The sequence below is a fragment of the Protopterus annectens genome, chromosome 14.part0 (genome assembly GCF_019279795.1).
Source record: "Protopterus annectens isolate FY-2018-M chromosome 14.part0, PAN1.0, whole genome shotgun sequence".
Classification (NCBI taxonomy): Eukaryota; Metazoa; Chordata; order Ceratodontiformes; family Protopteridae; genus Protopterus; species Protopterus annectens.
In genome coordinates this window covers 88,351,722-88,371,422 of record NC_056748.1, presented here as the reverse complement: position 1 = coordinate 88,371,422, position 19,701 = coordinate 88,351,722, and the positions used below count along the sequence as shown (strand labels likewise).

Sequence of the window (19,701 nt, the reverse complement as noted above, 5' to 3'; positions counted from 1 at the left end):
TCTCATTATAACTAGTATTTTCCAACATAACAAGTCCACCTCCTTTATCAGGTTTTACAATCCTAATGGGTAATGATTTAAGGTCGTGTAAGGCTCTTCTCTGGTCTTTAGTGATATTCTGATAAAGACAATGCTTATTAGGGATGGAAATATTTTTTATATGTCTAAAATCAACTTCACAGGCATTTTCAAAGAAACGTAACCCTATGTGAAGTGAAGGGTTAAAAATACTAGGGAGTCTCAGTAAATTTTGGACTGTAGTCGTGTCATTATTAAAAAGCAGGCCCAAGTTCAATTTCCTAACATAACATTTCAAATCAATGATCGTTCTTGTTAGGTCAAAACTACAACTCGGAACAAATGTGTTTCCACAGGCCAACAATTCGATAAGATCAGGTGACAAGGAAAAGTTAGTAAAATTATAAATTTTAAAATCACCTTTTACGTTGGTCTGTATTAAAGGAAAACTGTATAAATTGTCTTGAGTTCCAAAATGCAAATTGGACTCATCCAGGATGTCTCTAGATGTTAATTGTTCCTGACTCTGCTCCTGGTCCAATAAGTACGTTGGGGAAGTTGCCCTAAAAAAACCTTTGTTGTTATTCCGACTATTGGTGTTACCTTGAAAATTGCCATTATTACCATTTCTCCCTTTATTGGAATTGTTCCCTTTGATTCTGTTACTACGTCTCACCTCATTGTTGTGAGACGTAGTTTCACCATCATGTTCATCAAGGGGGGAATCTTGTTCCACTATATCAAAGGTATCTAGAGTATCTAGTCTGGTACGAGCTTCACATACAGTAGATTTTTTTAATATTTAGGATAGGCTTGTTTGTTTTGATAAGCTAATCTATCCCTGCAAAGCTTTTTTGTTTTATTCTGTTTCAATTTAGCCATTAAACTGTCTATACTATTAAAAATGCGGTTATAATCAAATTTATATCTTAAAAAATCCGCATCTAACTTTATAATATCGTCGAGGGATTTAATCTCCTCTGTAATTTTGGAAATATTGACAGTGTAATGTTTAATAAGCAATTCAAGAAGCTGCGACCCTTGTCATTCAAATAACTCTACTAAATCTGTAAAAAAGGCATCGTCTTGAATAAGTCCAGAGGGTGCGAATGCACTCCGCAACCCTTTAGGAACCATACTCTCATTTAAACACTGTTGGAAGTAAGAGACTTCCAACTGCAATTTTTTAAGTTTTAATAATTTGGTATCAAGTTTTTTGAGGTTGTCAATAATAGTATTCACTGAAACACTACTTTCTCCAATGCCCAAAGCCGGTCGTTCCACAACAGGTATCCCTGAGAAAGCAAAAGCTTCCAAATTGTTCATCCATTCGGATATTATAGGAACGCCAATAAGCCTGGGGTCATTATTGGGTTCTCGTAGTGCCAGGTCAGTGTTCACACAAGAAGTCCTAGTAGGCTGTGCTACAGGTTGCGCATTAGGAATAGAGCTAACATCAGAAAATGAAGAAGGTACTGGAGGTAAATCCGCATGTAGAACCAAAACGTCAGCAGTAGAATTAACTGCCGGTAAACTGTTTGACTCGATTCTATTGTTTTTCTCAATAGAATCCATCCGTTGATGTAATAAATCCATCCTCTGCGATATCGATAAAAGGAGAGCACCCAGATCCATATCAGAAGACATCTGACCAGGATTATCAGTCCGAAAGATAGCGGGTGTACAAGGACTACTGCCACGATCTGAAGCCATATCACACAACACGACAGACTGGGAAATCGGCACACAAAACAAACAAAGTCAAAATTCAGAAGAAGGCAGTAATAGTGTCCAAAAGCAGTAGACAAATTGCAACAAATCCAAACTCTTGAACGCGAATTTATTGTTGAGATAAAAAGCATTTTCGCTGCTACATTAGGAATGCAGCTTCTTCAGAAAAAACAGCAACAGTAAAAAAAGCGCGAACAACTCATTTAAAACAGTAAGGCGGAAGTGTGTCAACAGGCATCACTTCCTAGTATCGCGCTATAACTATATTAGTCAAACAGTTAGATACAAGCCAAAATGAAATCAACTACATAAAAAATGCATAATAAACATATTAAACATATTTAAAACAGTTAAATATAAAAATCACTATATAAATCATGTACCCTAAAAATTCCTATATAAAGGTGAGTGCAATATTACTAATCTAACTAATTCATATACCTTCTCATTTTTAAAACCACTGAAATGTTACAGTTGTCATTTAAACCAGGACAACTAAAGGCATTTAATTTAATTTGCCATTCTAATTCCCGTAGCTCCAAAAGAAGGTTAAATGGACCTCCCCTAATGCTAATGGGAATATGGTCTATTCCCATAAATGAAAAACTGTGATTAGGAAATTTTGACACATGTTTAGCTAAAGCGTTGTCCTCTTTATTATTTCTAATGGCATAAATATGTTCATATATCCATTGACGGAACTTCCGGTCCGTCTTGCCAATATAGAATCCAGGACAGTTGTTACAAAATGCTGCATAAACAACTGATTTTGACTCACAATTAATTGTGTGGTTGATTCCATATTTTTTGTCTCTAACATGAAAAGACAAACCACACTTGATGAATTTACACTCCCTAGTATTTTTAACCCTCCACTTCACATAGGGTTATGTTTCTTTGAAAATGCCTGTGAAGTTGATTTTAGACATATAAAAAATATTTCCATCCCTAATAAGCATTGTCTTTATCAGAATATCACTAAAGACCAGAGAAGACCCTTACACGACCTTAAATCATTACCCATTAGGATTGTAAAACCTGATAAAGGAGGTGGACTTGTTATGTTGGAAAATACTAGTTATAATGAGAAAATGCTGGCAGTTTTGGATTCTACGGCTTATAGTCCATCCTCTCTTAATGAAATGAATATGATGTCCAAAAGAATTAGAGATTATCTTAGTGACATGTTCCTTGCAGGGAAAATTGATCATGATTTGTACAATTTTCTGGATATTTCTTTCCCTAAAGTTCCAGTGATGTTTTGGGATTCCCAAGATCCACAAGGATCTTGTGAACCCACCTATGAGGGCACTTGTAGACGGTAGATTTTCTATGACTTATTCTTGTGCAAAATTCATTGACTTTATTTTAATTAAATATATCAAGAATATTCCTACTATCTGCAAGGACTCTTGGACCTTTCTAAACAATATGAACAATGTCATATATGATGACAATAATAACTTCCTTACCATCGACGTGGTGGATCTATACACATCCATCCCACACCAGGAAGCAATTGAGTGGATTGAGTTGAAATTATGTGAACTTGAAGTAATCAATAATGAAATTGACATAGTAACAGAACTACTTGATATAGTTTTAACATCTAATTTTTTCATTTTTGATAATAAAATATATCTACAAAAACAGGGAGTAGCAATGGGCTCCCCGTGTGGGGCGAGCGTAGCCAATATGTTTATGGCCTTTTGGGAAAACAAATTCATCTTACAAAACCCAATGTTTAAGGAACAACTTTGCTTGTACACACGTTATTTGGATGATATTTTTATCTTACTGCATGGCGGTGTAGCCAAAGCAGAAGCTTTAGTTTGTTTTATGAACCAGACTACAAGCTTTCTCAAGTTCACGTACCATTTTTCCACCGAAGAGATTGACTACTTAGATGTTAAACTGAAAAAGGAAAGTTTAGCTAGAATGTATACATCTTGTGTCTTTCGGAAACCAACTCATTGTAACTCACTACTCCATTTTACTAGCTCGCATTCTTTCAAACAAAAACGAGTGATAGTAAAAGGACTGCTAGTTAGAGCTGTCCGTATGTGTAGCTCAGTACATTCATTTAATCTAGAATGTACTTTTTTGAGAAGTCAATTTATCAATAGAGGCTACCCAGACACCCTTCTAGATGAAATTATTACAGAAATTGAATTCAAACGTTCTACTGGTTTCTATCAACCTTTATTAAAAGAATTTAATAATTTAGGGACTACCAATCAAGGTATAAATGTGAGCCCCGAACATGACTTGATTCAGGATACACCAGTTAATTTGTCTTCATCAAGACATCATGAAGACACTAAAAGAAAATTCCCTACTAGCTTTATAACGACCTTTAACAATGATTCTAGAGAAATATGTAATATCATCTCTAAGAATTGTTTTTTTATTAGTAATGATACCTTCCTATCTGATAAATTAGGATTCCACCCAAGAGTGGTTTTTAGGAAAGGTAAGAATTTGAAAGAAATATTACAAAGTAAATCAACCATCAACCAATTCTATAGATGTAAAGGGTCAATAATATGTGGGGCCTGTAACTGGTGTAAATTCATCAAGTGTGGTTTGTCTTTTCATGTTAGAGACAAAAAATATGGAATCAACCACACAATTAATTGTGAGTCAAAATCAGTTGTTTATGCAGCATTTTGTAACAACTGTCCTGGATTCTATATTGGCAAGACGGACCGGAAGTTCCGTCAACGGATATATGAACATATTTATGCCATTAGAAATAATAAAGAGGACAACGCTTTAGCTAAACATGTGTCAAAATTTCCTAATCACAGTTTTTCATTTATGGGAATAGACCATATTCCCATTAGCATTAGGGGAGGTCCATTTAACCTTCTTTTGGAGCTACGGGAATTAGAATGGCAAATTAAATTAAATGCCTTTAGTTGTCCTGGTTTAAATGACAACTGTAACATTTCAGTGGTTTTAAAAATGAGAAGGTATATGAATTAGTTAGATTAGTAATATTGCAGTCACCTTTATATAGGAATTTTTAGGGTACATGATTTATATAGTGATTTTTATATTTAACTGTTTTAAATATGTTTAATATGTTTATTATGTATTTTTTATGTAGTTGATTTCATTTTGGCTTGTATCTAACTGTTTGACTAATATATTTATAGCGCGATACTAGGAAGTGATGCCTGTTGACACACTTCCGCCTTACTGTTTTAAATGAGTTGTTCGCGCTTTTTTTACTGTTACTGTTTTTTCTGAAGAAGCTGCATTCCTAATGTAGCAGCGAAAACGCTTTTTATCTCAACAATAAATTTGCGTTCAAGAGTTTGGATTTGTTGCAGTTTGTCTACTGCTTTTGGACACTATTACTGCCTTCTTCTGAATTTTGACTTTGTTTGTTTTGTTTAACTACCAAGAAACATTAACTCTGGATTCTATTCTTCTATTTAATGAGGCTGAACCTCTTCATTCCTGATCCTAAAGTTATGTACTTCGATTAACAAATTCATCCTTGTTAATATTCCACACTTCTTCCCCCATTACTGACTAGATAAAGAGGTTTTTGGTTATGTTTGTCCACTTTGCGTGGCATACTAGAGATCTGGATGGGGAAATAGGAGGGAATAATAGGATGAGAAAGTTTCAAATGCTAAGCTGTCCTAATACCTGACAGTATCAGAACATCTTTAAGCAGTGACAGACCTGCTGTTCCAAATCTATTGATACGGTAAGTAGATAACTTTCCTTTGTAACTACTGAAATATCATCCACAGTAAGATGAAGAGCCTCTCAGGGTGTTTTCTGTACTAAGACAATTTAAGTTACAGTTCATCAGAAAGCATTTGTATTTAAAATGCAGTAACTGTTGTGCAGGGAGGCAAGCAGATGTAGATGTTCTCAGATGGATGTACATGTTAAATCTATCAGGTACTGTACGCAGTACAGAATGGAACTGAAACATAGTCTAAACTATAAGATCTGATGTTGTCCTTTTCATTCGATCCTCAGCAATTGAGTATTGGATCCAACCTCAGATCTGACTTGGTCACATACACTAGAATGTCAGATCAACTCATGAGCTCCTCCCTCTACCCACAATGCCTCAGTCAAATATGTACCTCTGATCTCATTTGCCACCATAATGCACAGATGCAGATCCTCCTCTGAGAGCTTTTCTGGGTATTGTTCAGCTTTGTGTGAGTAGTTCTTCTTTTAAAACTTTTCATCTGTCTGTTTGTAATTACCCACCTCTTTATCCTGATTGTAATTATTCAGGTTTTTCTTTCCAGTAACCTTTTCTACCCTTTGGTAGGTTTGTCTGTACCATTGCTGGTACTCATCTTTCTTTACCAATTTGTCTACCCTCTAGAGGGTATTCCATTCTACCATTGCTAGTAGTTAACTTAACTAAAACAAATCTTTCCTTTCTATGTCTGCTATTAACCCTTTTTCTATGCCATTGTTAATTTTTCTTCTTAAAGAGCCAAAAAACAACAGGTTTAAAATGTGCATATCCTGTAGGCATAAGATTCCCAACTTTTATGCCCACAGGGAGTGTGTCTACTGTCTTGGATTGTTGCACCTCAATACCAGCTGCTTCATCTGTGCTGACGTTAATTCTAGGCACTTAGTGCTTAAGGGGATACTGTTGCATTCTTCTTCTTCTTCAGGGACTTAAACCCCTGTTAAATCTGCAAAATTCTCTTTGGAGGTGTGAGGAATCTCAAAAAAGATCCTCCACCCATTCTCTGAAGGGTACTACCTCTACCTCGTCTTCTTCAGAGCCTCCACAGAAAATTCAAAAAACATTGGATCTGACTTCTTCAGATCCTAGCAGAAAGCACACAGATTCCACACCCTTGGCTCTGACTTTTCTCCAGACTAAATCTCTTCAAACCTGCTCAGTCCTGGTTCACCACTGAGCCTGTTTCTCCTCAGCTCGAGAAGAGAGTCTAGGTCCCAATCAACCACCTCTTCCAGTAGGTCCTTCAGAAGACTTTCAAAAGCTGACATGGATAGGATGATGAGGAAGTTCCTTAGAGCTCAGATTCAGATGGATTTATATAGTCTTTGTCTCCCATCAGATCCATGAGCCTTCCACGCACTTCTCATGTAGTGATCTCTCCTTCTCTGATCCGTCCCACATTTTGGAGCCCTTGGATCTAACAGTCCTGAGAATGTTGACTTTGGATCCGAACATTACTAGATCTTCAACTCAGATGGCCTCCCTAACTAGTTCTACTCCAGTTCCTTTGGATCAGAATGAGTCTCAGAGCTGAAGAACTGGCACTGAATCCAGGGGCTGGGTTCCACTCCAATGTTATTGAAGCCTTCCTTGCTCCATGGAGCTTCAGCATTGGAAAGCTCAGGTCCTACTCCCTCCTCAAGGCACAGATCTGGGCAGGGTCAAGGCTTGTTAGCTTCAGAGGTTTCAGCTCTGGCGTGGTCAGCCACAACTTTTCCCAGTCCATCTGCCTTTGAGGTAGTGGAGAGGGCTTTCTCTCGACCAAGAAATTTGACTTCTGTCTCCTTCTTGGATCCTACATCCTTTCCTTCTTCAGGTCTGAGCTGTAATCCTCTCAAGTCTACTCCACAGGAACAGCCAGTACCATCTAACATCCAGATGGTCTCCATCAAAGAACTCCTCATCTCTTTGGATACCTCTCCAGACCATCCCACTGAAGAGGTTCCCAGAAAGAGAAAGTGTAAAAAGAGACACAGATTCCCCTATGGAATCTATCATAGAAGATACTAACTTCAATGAAAGAGAGTGGTCCCTCAGATCTCCGCCAGATAACATCTCCTTTGGAGATATCCTAGAAATCCTTAAACAAAAAGGTGAATGGACTTCAGATACCTCCTTTGCAGAGGACTCAGTTTTTCTGGAAGCTTTTGAATCTGGCCCATCTATGTCTTGGGTGATTTTCCAGGAGATGAGCTTATTAATTTAATCTCTGGCCGGGTGTGGAAGGAACAGGATTCTGTTGAGCCCTTTTCCTGACTCCTGGATACATTTTTGGCACTGCTGGAGTAAAGGAGCCCCCCAGTGATGCTATGGTTGTGGTGGCAGCCACTAAAAAGGAGCTAGTGGGGCAGAGCTCCTCAGTCCATCCTGCTAACATAGAGTTCAGGGGGGGATGAACAGGTTTAGAATGCACATTTGTGCTTCAGTGACCTTTGCCTTGACGTCCCTGAATTACCTGAATTACTTAGAGCACTTCACAAGACTAAAGTGGGATTTGACTAAGGAACTCTCCAAATCCTGAGTCATTGTCCATGGCGGACTACAAGAGGTCCTCTTCAGAGCTGGCCACTCTATTATCCATTTCCAATGCATCCATGAGCTTAATATTCCGTGATGTGGAGGGTCCCTCATGGGTTGCCGGTTCAGTCATAGCTGTCAGGAGACATGCCTTGATGCATTTATGCAACTTTGCAGAGCCTTTCAAGTCTTTTTATATCAATTCTTCTTTTGATGAAGCTTCATTGTTTGGTCCTGCTGTGAAAAGAATGCTTTCCCAGAGTGAACAGGATGGAAAGATGTGGTCTGCCATAGGGATACTGTGTTATACCCCTCAATGATTATTTTCCTGGAATCAAATAGGAGGCAAAAATGTGGTTTGAGATCTTTCCAGGATTCATACAGGGACATCTCCTCCAGGAGGCCCACAAAACCAGGGCTTCTGATATTCCTTTTCAGATAAATCCTTTCAGCACTCCTGAAGGGTTGCCAGACTGTTCACCACTGGAGGCAGTTTGGGGGCACTTGTCTTTGCACCCAGACACATTGGCTTCTATAACAAAAAAATGGAGGTACTGAAAATCATATCCAGATGTTATTTCATACCATTTTCTCAGATTCCCCCAAACAAAATAAGAAAACTTCTGAATGCCCCACCCAGTCAGAGTGAAGCTGCAGCTCAAGAGATTCAAAAGCTGTTAGACAAAAGAGGCATACAGGAGGTCCCACCAGACCACAGAAGATTCAGAACTTAATCAAAGTTCTCCTTAGTCTCAAGAAAGACCGAGGACTTGAGATCAATTCTGGATCTAAGCAAACTGATCCAATTTGTGAAGACGTCAAAATTCTGAATGGTCATGGTTCAATCCATTCTGCCATTTTTATGCAAGGACAATTGGATGTGCTCAATCAATCTTCAGGATGCTATGATCACATCAAGTTGAACAAACAATCCTGAAGATTTCTGCACTTTTGGTCAGGGGTGAGTCACTATCTGTTCAGAGCCCTGCCCTTTGATCTCACTACAGCCCCCAGGGTGTTTACCAAGTGTATGGCAGTGGTTGCAGCTTACCTGAGACTGCTGGGATTCCGAGTGTCTCTATATCTAGATGACTGGCTCCTCGCCACCTTGACCAAACATCTTCTAGAGCAGTCCAGGTACTATTTCCTCCAACTTTGTCAGATGCTAAGCATTTCAGTCAACCCGTCCGAATCTCATCTACAGCCTGTTCAGAGCCTAGAGTTCTTAGGTGCTTAGATGAACACAATAAGTCAGATAGCCTCACTTCCTTTACATCATGTGGATATAATTAAGTTTCACTTCACCCTTCTCCTCCAGCCAGACTTGTCTTTCAGGCTCTAGGTTTGATGGCAGTAGCCATAACCTTAGTTCTAGTGACCCATTTTATATGCACATTCTTCAATGGACTGTAGCTGTTCAATGGTCTATTCTGCATCATCCACTGTCTTTTCCAGTCAAGGATCATCTTTGGTGGATTCAATCGGATGAAGTTTCCGTAGGCCATTTTTTTTTCTGTCTCTTCCAGTTGTGACAGTGACCATGGACCTTTCCCAATTGGGGTGGGGGTATGGGATGGTCCAAGGCACATGGTCCCCCAAGAGACCAATTCACATATCAGTGTCCTAGTGATGAGAGTGGTCCTACTAGCATTGCAGGCCTTTGAAGATGTTCTTCCTCAGGGAACCATTGCAATGCAAACTGGCAACATGATTGTGGTTTGGTACAGCAACAAATGGGGGAACCCATTCTTACCCACTTTGCTGAGAGGCAATGAGAGTGTGGCAGTGGGCAATCTCTTCCAACTGCTTTCTATTGGTAACACACATGCCATAGAAGTTCAGCATCTTAACAGATGGACTCAGCAGGTTCCTTTTGATGCAGCACAAGTGATCTCTCAATCACTCAGTAGTGGAGAGAATTTTCCGCTATTGGGGCTAACCTTGTTGCGATCTTTTTGCCTCTCCCCTCAACACCAAATAAAGCAGGTTCTTTGCCCTAATCCCCTCTCAGCGGGAGTCACTGAGAGATGGTCTAGTCCATGTTTGGCCCTCTGGTCTCCTTTATGCTTATCTCCTATTACCTTGGATTTCAAAATTCTTACAGAAGGCTCTTTGGTTGAAGAGCACAGTTATCCTCATCCTCCCCTTTGGCCCTCGCCAAGTGTGGTTCCCCTTCCTTTGGTTTCATCTTCAGTATCCTCTATGGATACTGGACCCCAGTCCAGATATTTTCTTGCCTCCTGATATTCCAGGCCTCAAAATGACTGCATGGTTTCTCCAATTCCATTGACAGCTAGAAAGTCCAGGATTTCTGCTCCAGTCCAGCAAGTACTTCTATCATTCCAAAAAGTTTCTACAAGAAAGATCTGCAGGAATAAAGAGTAACTGGAAAAGATTCTCAATGTATGGCTCTTCAGAAGGAACTTGACAATTTCAACGCTCATGTATTTGGAGTTCTAGAATTTTTAGCATCTATTTTTCAAGAAAGTGCTAGTTTTTCCACAATTAGCAGCTGTATGTAATTTTCACTCAGGAGAAAATGCTTCCTCTGTCTTCTTTAAAATTGTGCAAGGGCTTTCTAAAAGGCACATTTTTACTTAGACCTCCAGTGGAAGATCTGTCACCTCCTTGGGATTTAACAGTCATACTGCAAAGGATAAAACAACAGCCCTTTGAACCAGCAACTAAATGTGACTTGAAATTTTTTTTCTTGGAAAACAGCTTTTTAGTCATTACATCTGTGAGATGAGCTTCTGAACTCCAGGATATATCTTCCTAATCTCCTTACATTATTTTTTCACAAAGATAGTGTCACCTTATGAAGAAATCCATCCTTTTTTCCTATGTTAGCGTCTGAAGCAAATATTAATCAAGCCATTAATTTGCCCGTTTTCTTTCCTAATTTTGTTAACAAAGGAGAGTATGTGCTGCACCTTTTATATGTACATAGGCAACTATGTTTTTATCACTGTAATCAAACAAAGGAGTTCAGGAAATCAGAGTAAGATTTTGTCTCCTTCAGCCTGAAGAGATTGGGATCCCCAGTTTCTAAAACTGCTCTGACAAAATGGATTTCTGATTGCAATTCTTTGTTTAAACTCAGCGAGGTCTCTCCCTACCAAAGCCTCCTAAAGCACATTCTACTATATCCATGGCTATGCATACAACCAGGAATCCAAAGAATAAAAAAGCAGCTATTTAAGTACATACTGAAGGTATTCCCAAGAGCTATGTTAGTGCATAGTAGTTTTCAGGTACTGAATATGTACTCCTATAGGACCCTTGCTACATTAGGTACCTTTCCTTGTGGGGGCTGTTTGAGTTGTATATATGTTCCAAAATGTTTTTTAAGATCAGTGGGGTTAGGTTTCTACCTACTGATAGATATACTTGTAAAACAGAAGGAGTGATCTACATACTTAAATGCCCCTGTGACTTATTTTTTGTAGGGAAACTTACGAGAGCATTCAACCTTAGACTGTAGGAATGTGAGAGATATTAAAATCATAATTGCGACGGTCCAGTTTCTATACATTTTAAGTTATTTCATGGAGGTGATCCTAATGGTTTGCAAGCTAGCATTCTGGAACAAATATACTTAAAATATTGTGATGATATAGTACTAGGTGCTAGAGTTTTATGTGTGTTCTTCTCTGAATTGTATTAAACTTGGAACGGTAACCTTTTGGTGTTTTTTTTTATCCATGGCTACCTATTCCGCCTTTTGGTCTAGAGCTTCAACTGATGACATTTGTGCAGTGGCTACTTTGTCTAATCCTAATACTTCTATAGCTCATTGCAATCTAGATTTAACATCGAGAAGCAGAGCTGAATTTGGTTCTGCAGTGCTCCAGAATATCCTTCCATGACAGCCACCCAAGATTTATATGGCTGGGGACTTTCTCCTAGTTGTTGACGAATGAATTAAAAGACAAGATCAGACATTAAACTTATGTACTCATCATAATGTTCCATTTATGCTGTCCATTATCATTCTTCCTCAACTCCCCTCCGTACTTCCCCCTTCCTTTCATCTTCTGGAATATGACCTTGTAGTTATTCCAGAACCCTTTATTCCAGGTTTGAGCCCCAGCTCTGTCTTTTCCTTTTTATCACTAAATGCTTAGAGCTTATAAGACAGTAAACTCGATCTGAGATACAGTTAGTTTCCTGGGGTATTACAGGCAGAGGGAGGAGCTCATGAGTTGGAGCCCAGAGTCTAATGTATGTGGCCGAGTTGGGTCCAAGGTCGGATCCGATAGCTAATCGTTGAGGAAGAATGAAAATGGACAACACAGATGCATAGTTACAGAGAGTGCATAACTTTAATTTACACATCTTTTTTAATCCCAGCACGGGTAAATAACTTTGATCCAAATGAAAGCATCAACTGGTTTGAAACAGAAACGTTTGCAAAGAACACTTGTGGCTTGGTTTCTAACAGATTTCTCATCTTTTCAAGGTACTCGGGACTTTGTTGCTTGTAACCATTTAAGAGCTTACAAATACTATACAGAAAGCATTAAAACAAGGGATGGATTTATTGGTTTTCCATGCAACAGTTATGGTGATTTTAATTCAGTAAGTAAAATATTACTAGCATTTTATTGCATGCTATCCCAAACTTATTTTCAGTTTGTTGAGTTTAATTTATACTATAAGTTGTTTTCCTACAGTCTGTGAATGAAAACAGAACATGATCGATTTTTAAGTACAACTTGATACAATGAAAGTACTGCTATGAGTTTGGAATAATGGTTAATTTTATAAACAAAAAGTATAAGGTTTGATACTGACCTCTGGTTATTGGCTAGGCTTACAATGGCCCTTCAGGGCAGTTAGTCTAGTATTCACCTGTGAAAAAAATAATAACATTTATCAGTTGCATGAGCAAAATTTTTCAAATTTGTGGGAAGTATATTGCATCATACACTATTTAACTGCAAGTATAAAAACAGTAAACAGAAGCATTTGCATGAACATTGTACTTTATATACTGAACCATGAAAACATGACTGCACTCATTCTCTTCTAAAATACGGGTCTATATTAAAATCTCGAAGTCTGACAATATCGAATACGATATTGTTGACACGAGAATACCAAAAGCGCACTACATCGAACGTTTAAATGGAAAATCTCTGTAGGGGGAGATTTCCATTTATTTCAATGTAGTGCGTTCTCGGAGTTGGTATAGTTATGTAGGGGGGTGTGGGGGTGCAGGGGGGCTTGCCCCCCCTGCATACACACATTTTTTTTGTTTTAATTTAGTATTATTTTTGGTTTCGATGGTTTAAGACTTCAATCACTAAAGTTCAATCTTTAGTGATTCGAAGTTTTAAACCTTCGAGATTATAATATAGACCCTAAAATAAATATGGAATTATACATATTTTCCATTAACATAACCACTATCATTTTTGTAAGAACAAAAACCTGGACACCAACATTGTTTTCAATATAATCAAGTCATATCAGGAAAAACAATCCAAACATTGACACAACTTTTGCTTAATTATAGCTTAGTGCTGTGAGAGAGTTTGTACTTTTCAGTCAAGCCCAAAAATATTAGTAAAACATTTCAGTTGATTGACATCAATTTAAAAGCATGTTTAAACATTTGACCGACTTGCTACAAGTATGAGACTTTGTTTTTGCTATCTGCCTGAAATCTCATACAAGATGCCCATACTGGATTCATTCTGACTCTTTATATCTGGAGATCTCACATCATACATCCCTAGATGACATTCCCTGAAACTGATGACTTAAGTACTCAAATAGTTCTGACACATATGATGGGGTGCAGACAGTTTACAAGCAAAAAGTGCATTCCTAAACTCAAAGAAAGCAGTTTTGCAGCGGGCAACTTCCCAGCATCCCCTAAAAACTCCTCACTCTTTCTCAAAACCAAACAAGCATCACTCTTATGCAAAGCGAGCAAACAAGAAAGAAAGGTAACCATGAGAAATCAAGTTCAAGGAACCATGACTTAAAAACTATTAAGGACTGAGAAACTTGACACCTGCTTAGACTAGTAATTCTACTTTACAGCTATCAGTCTGATCTCTGAATTTGTTATTATGCAGTTGTAAAACTTTATGTACTTTTTTACCTCCCACTATATGCTTTTCCTCTTTCTTACAGCACAGTGATCAGCAGCAGCTCTGGAAATTCCTTTCCTTGTATAAGAAGAGTTACATCCGAGATTTTGTGTTTTACATTAACCATTTTCTTATCTTGTTTCTTTATACCTTCTCCCAACAATTATGTAGAGAATTGAGGCCGGCCTTATTCTTTCATCTGTTTACAGGCATCCCCTCTCATCTCATATCAATGCCCTGCAATCACATCAAATTAAATGCCTGAATTTTGAAGAATAAATATGTTCGTTCTGAGCAATGGATTTCTGAAGGCATTCCTACTACTGTCAAGTGTCAACATCTCAGAAGCATGGTCTATCAAGCACAAAAATAAATCCCTACCATTTATCACAACTATAGGCTTTTAGAAACTGTCAACCTGGAAAGCATATATGAGGTGGAATGATTCTTCTAACAAGTAAAAGTAGCAAATAAAGTCTCAATCATATTGCTTAGTAAAGACCCTGGAAATTGCAGGATTATGGCTGAACATCTGCTAGGCACCCACAAAAAAGATAAAAAGAAAAAGATTGCTAGCATTTGTATTTCCTCACTGCCAATACCAGTCAAGCTTAGATCAACCTAAAAACAATATCAGAAATTATGCTGGACATTACTGATTTCAGTTTAAGAATACCTCAAGTTGGAAAGGAACAATCATATGCAGTCTTTCTCTTTAACCAGCTGCTTGCAAAGTGTATGATACTATCTCTCATTTTATTGGTGTCTGTTTTTCACTTCTTGATATTTGCCCAGTCCCAAATGGCATTTCCAGTTAGAGATACCATAGATACTTGGCTTTGGCACTGTCTAAATTTCTAGTTCCGGGCACTAGGGGAAGAACCTGTAGAAATACAGTTTTGCAGTTTTCAAAGTTGTCTCCTGCAGGTATCACTAGCTTATACCATTTTTTAGCCCATGGTTGGCTGATTTTCCAGATTACTACAAATGTAAATGAGGTATTTGGGGGTAATAAGTCATGTGTTGTCCACTGGAAGTGCATGCAGTAAGTGATTTATGCAGCAAAGCAGTTCATAGAAGCACCACCAGCCAAGTTAATTAACTTGGCCAAATGTTCATGTTCACACGTTACTTTCAATGGAGAGATTGAGTTAGAAGTGAAAGTCTGTGAGTTTAACACAAAGTGTAATGATGTGTGTGTGTGTGTGTGTGTGTGTGTGTGTGTGTGTGTGTGTGTGTGTGTGTGTGTGTGTGTGTCTGTGTGTGCCCCTCTCTGCCTGGGTGGTTGCAGTAGGGGGTTTAATCAGGGGATAGTGAGAGTAGGTGTTGCTGTATGTCTATGCCTATCCCTATCTTAGCTCAACATCCTTCTGTTCTCCATAGTCTTTTGAGGTTCCTTCACCTATTTGCATCCATCGCAGTTCTTTCAGTGCTGCTTCATGTCTTTTACTAAGCTTTTGCATGTCTCCCAAATGTGCACTGGTTTTCCTGACCTGTTTCTCCATGTCTCCCTCTCCTGTTGTTGTTTTTTCTGAGTGGTTTCTGCATGTCTCCCACTCCTGTACTCGTTTTCCTGATCTGTTTCTCCATGTCTCCCTATCGTGTTCTTGGTTTTCCTGATGTTTATGCATGATTCCCTCTCCTGTACCAGTTTTCCTGATCTGTTTTTCCATGTCTCCCTCTCCTGGTCTTGCTTTTCCAGATCTGTTTCTGCATGTCTCCCTCTCCTGTTCTTGGTTTTCCTGATGTTTCTGCATGTCTTCCTCTCCTGTACTGGTTTTCCTGATCTGTTTCTCCATGTCTCCCTCTCCTGTACTGGTTTTCCTGATCTGTTTCTCCATGTCTCCTTCTCCTCTTTTTTGTTTTCCTGATCTGTTTCTTCATGTCTCCTTCTCCTGTTCTTTGTTTTCCTGATCTGTTTCTCCATGTCTCCATCTCCTGTTCTTTGTTTTCCTGATCTGTTTCTGCATGTCTCCCTCTCCTGCACTAGATGTTCTTCGTCTCCCATTGCTGCAGTCCTGACATATGGGTATTCCGCTGTCCACCATCGGCCCGAATACCAAAGGGCTAGAACCGGCGTCGGTCATCGGCGCCTGAGACTGACGTCAGTACGTGTCAGTACAAATGTGCATGACCGACGCCATAACCTCAGTCTTTCTTGCCGCATGGTCCTAAGCAGAAGCAGAATTTGCAAGTGCCATTCGGTGTTCTGGAATTGTCGGTTTTCGAGTTTCAGACCGGAGACCAAGTTGGGCTAAGTACCCCGTTGGGGACACTTTTGTCTTTTTCTTGCCTCAGTATTGACGGATGTCAGAAAAAGTTAATAACTGTATTTCTTGTGGGAAACAGATTCCTCATAGGGATTACCATTCACTCTGCATTCCTTGTTTAGGGCCTGAGCACGACGTTGTTGGGTGTCGCTTTTGTGCTACTTTTAACAAGCGTACTATTAAACATCGGTTGGACTGTGCTAGGCTGGTGTTTGGTAAACGTTGTAATTATAACATGCCGTCAGATTCTCCGACGACTGGTTCTTCTAAGAAAAGCAAAGAAAAGTCTTTGCGGTCCAAACCGGATGAGGTGTCCACTCCGGATGCCGGTTCTGTAGTACCACTGGCTACTTCAGCGGCTCCTTCTGAAAGTTTACCTGAGTCTCAAGGGGAGCCTTTGTTACTGCAGGAAGTGGCTTCTCCTGTGTTAGGCCAGGCTGAGGGTGCTTCTCTGATGTCAGTGGTTCCCTCCCCTCATAGGGTAGTTCGGCCTCCTCCTTCTCAAAGCAGAGCCCATTCTAAGTCTAAGTCTGCCCCTGCTGGTACTAGTCCCCAGGGTCCAGCTCCTAGGAAGCACATGTTAAAGATGGCTGAAGATTTGATTACTTTAATTAGGGGTTCTATGCCCCCCCACCTGTGAAGAGGACCAGGGTAGAGACAGAGTTGGAGGGTTTGGTTCAGTCTTCCAATGAGTCAGATTCCTCTGTAGAAGAACTTCAGGATTTCCCTCCTTATTCTGATTCAGAGGCTGAGGACTCTACTCCCTCTGCGTCCCCTCCAGAAGATTTTTCTTTCTCTGAGACTTTGCATTCCATGAGAGAACATTTCAAATGGGAGGGCCAGGATTATTCTGATTCTCATAAAAGACTAAGAGAATTCTTGTTTTTGCCCTAGCATAGGCCCTTGGCTATTCCCCCTGTACTGGATGTTGTTCAAGATGTGTTTTCTGAGGCTGCCCTTAACCCAGATTCTCTGCCTCCTGCCCCGGTTAAACCAGATAGATACTACAGGGTTCCGGAAGCTCACAAGTACTTATATAAGAGTCCTAGGGCTGATCCAGAAACTATTACTCAAGGCCCCAAAGGGGTTAGGGCTTCTGTGGTTAGGAATCCAGTTCCTCTGGACAAGGATGCTAGGGCCCTGGATAGGTGGGGTAAAAAACTGTATACCTCTTCGACTTTGGCTATGAGAGCTTTAAATTGTCAGTTTCATATGCTCCGGTATCAAAATTATTTGCTGGGCCAATTGAAATGTAAAGTAGATGCTTTAGCTGAAGGTATTGAATGTAAGGAGCTTCAGGATTTAGTGCATGCTTCAGACCAAGTTGGTAAGCATTCTTTGCAGTGTGGTTTTGATGCTTTACAGGCTTCTTCCAGGGTGGCTGCTACTAGTTCAGTTATTCGTAGGCATGCTTGGCTTAAAGATCAGACCTTGTCAGAGCATGTTAAGGCTCGAATTATGGATGCTCCTCTACAATCTGATGTTCTTTTGGCCCTCCAGTAGAATCAGTTTTGAAAAAATGGAGGAAAAAGCTAAGTCTATGCAGACAGTTAAGGGTTTTTACAGGTTCAGCCCCCTAAGTTCAGTAGGAATTGGCCTGCTAAGGGATGGTCTTTCCCCTCTTCGGATTATCAATCTAGGGGCAGGTCGAGGCGAGGTAGAGGTAGGGCTTCCTCTCAGGGCCCTGTTACTTCTAGGTCTTTGAGTTCTTCTACCCCTTCTGCCGGAGAGGGCAGGGGTCAGTCCTTTTGGAAACAGACCCAATGACCCGTGTCTTCAGCTGCCGGACTCTGCCTTGCTGGCAGCCCCTCTAGGAGGAAAACTGAGACTTTTCAAAAGGAATTGGCATTTGGTTACCCAAGACAAATGGGTACTGGACATAATAAATCGAGGCTACAAATTTTATTTTCACACATTCCCTCCTTTCAAAGGTATGCCGGATGTGCCTCATCAGCAAAGACTGGAAGCACAGACTCAAATTTCTTCTCTGCTTCAGTTGGAAGCAATACAGGCAGTACCTTCTGCAGAAAGAGGCACAGGGTTTTATTCCCGTCTTTTCTTAGTGCCAAAGAAAGGAAATACTTGGAGACCAATTCTGGACTTGTCCATTCTAAATACCTTTCTGGAAATTCCAAAATTCAAGATGTTAACACTGCAACAGCTGTTACCTATGCTGGGCAAAGATCACTGGATGGTGACTCTGGATCTCAAAGAGGCCTATCTTCACATTCCTATCAGGCCCAGTTGCAGGAAATTCCTGAGATTTCGGAATGGGAATTTGCATTATCAGTTCTCTGCATTGCCCTTTGGCTTGTCTACTGCCCAGGGTATTCACAAAAGTCCTGGCTCCAGTAATAGCTTTTCTCAGGCTACAAGGAATTCAAATTTATCCTTATCTGGATGACTGTTTGATTCTGGCTCAAGGCAAGCACAAACTTCTTCAACATCTGCAGTATGTAATGACAGTTTTAAGATGCCTAGGGTATTCTGTGAACGAAATAAAGTCCAGTCTAGTACCCTCACAAGAGATGTGTTTTCTGGGTGTGAAACTGAATACAGCTGCTCAGATGGCATTTCTTACCCCGGACAAACAAAGAATCTTCACCTATACTTCCAACAGCTATCAGTAATGTCCAGGCTGACTGCAAGGACAGTCCTTCAAGCCTTGGGGTTCATGGCATCTTGCATTCTAGTACTTCCCAATGCCAAACTGCATATGAGGAAGCTACAATGGTATCTCAAAAGCGTTTGGACTCAACACTGCCACGATTTGGACACTGTCATTCAGATTCTACCTTGCATTCAGAGAGAATTTCTGTGGTGGGCTCAGGAATGTCACCTAAACAAGGGGCTCTCTGTGACCCAACCAGAGGCAAGTCAGATATTAATGACAGATGCCCCGGAGTCAGCCTGGGGAGCTCATTTCAGAGGAAAATGGATTCAAGACCTTTGGGCCCCAGAGCTACTTCACTTGCATATCAACATGAAAGAGATGCTGGCAGCACAATTTGCTTTGGAAGGATTCAAAAGCCTACTTCAACCAGGACTGGTGTTGATTCGAACAGACAACACGACTGTCATGTGGTACATCAACAAGCAAGGGGGAACTCATTCTTACCCTCTTTGCAGACAAGCAATGCTGTTATGGGAAACTGCTTTGAATCTGCACATCACTCTTCAAGCACAGTTTCTGCCAGGAGCACAAAATTCTTTAGCAGATGTTCTGAGCAGACAGATTGTGGATCCTCACGAATGGAAATTGGACCCTCAGGTATTTCTTCAGTTGACAATGGCTTGGGGAACTCCGGACATAGATCTG

At 39.9% G+C, this 19,701-nt stretch overlaps 1 protein-coding gene across 1 annotated transcript in view; it reads left to right on the top strand.

Moving 5' to 3' along the window:
- LOC122788628 (inactive pancreatic lipase-related protein 1-like) overlaps positions 1-19,701 on the top strand; it is a 659,185-nt gene that overhangs the window by 501,321 nt on the left and 138,163 nt on the right. The window contains exon 8 of the mRNA XM_044055526.1: positions 12,471-12,589. Coding sequence (XP_043911461.1) covers positions 12,471-12,589 — 119 coding nt within the window. The remainder of the gene's footprint in view (positions 1-12,470; positions 12,590-19,701) is intronic.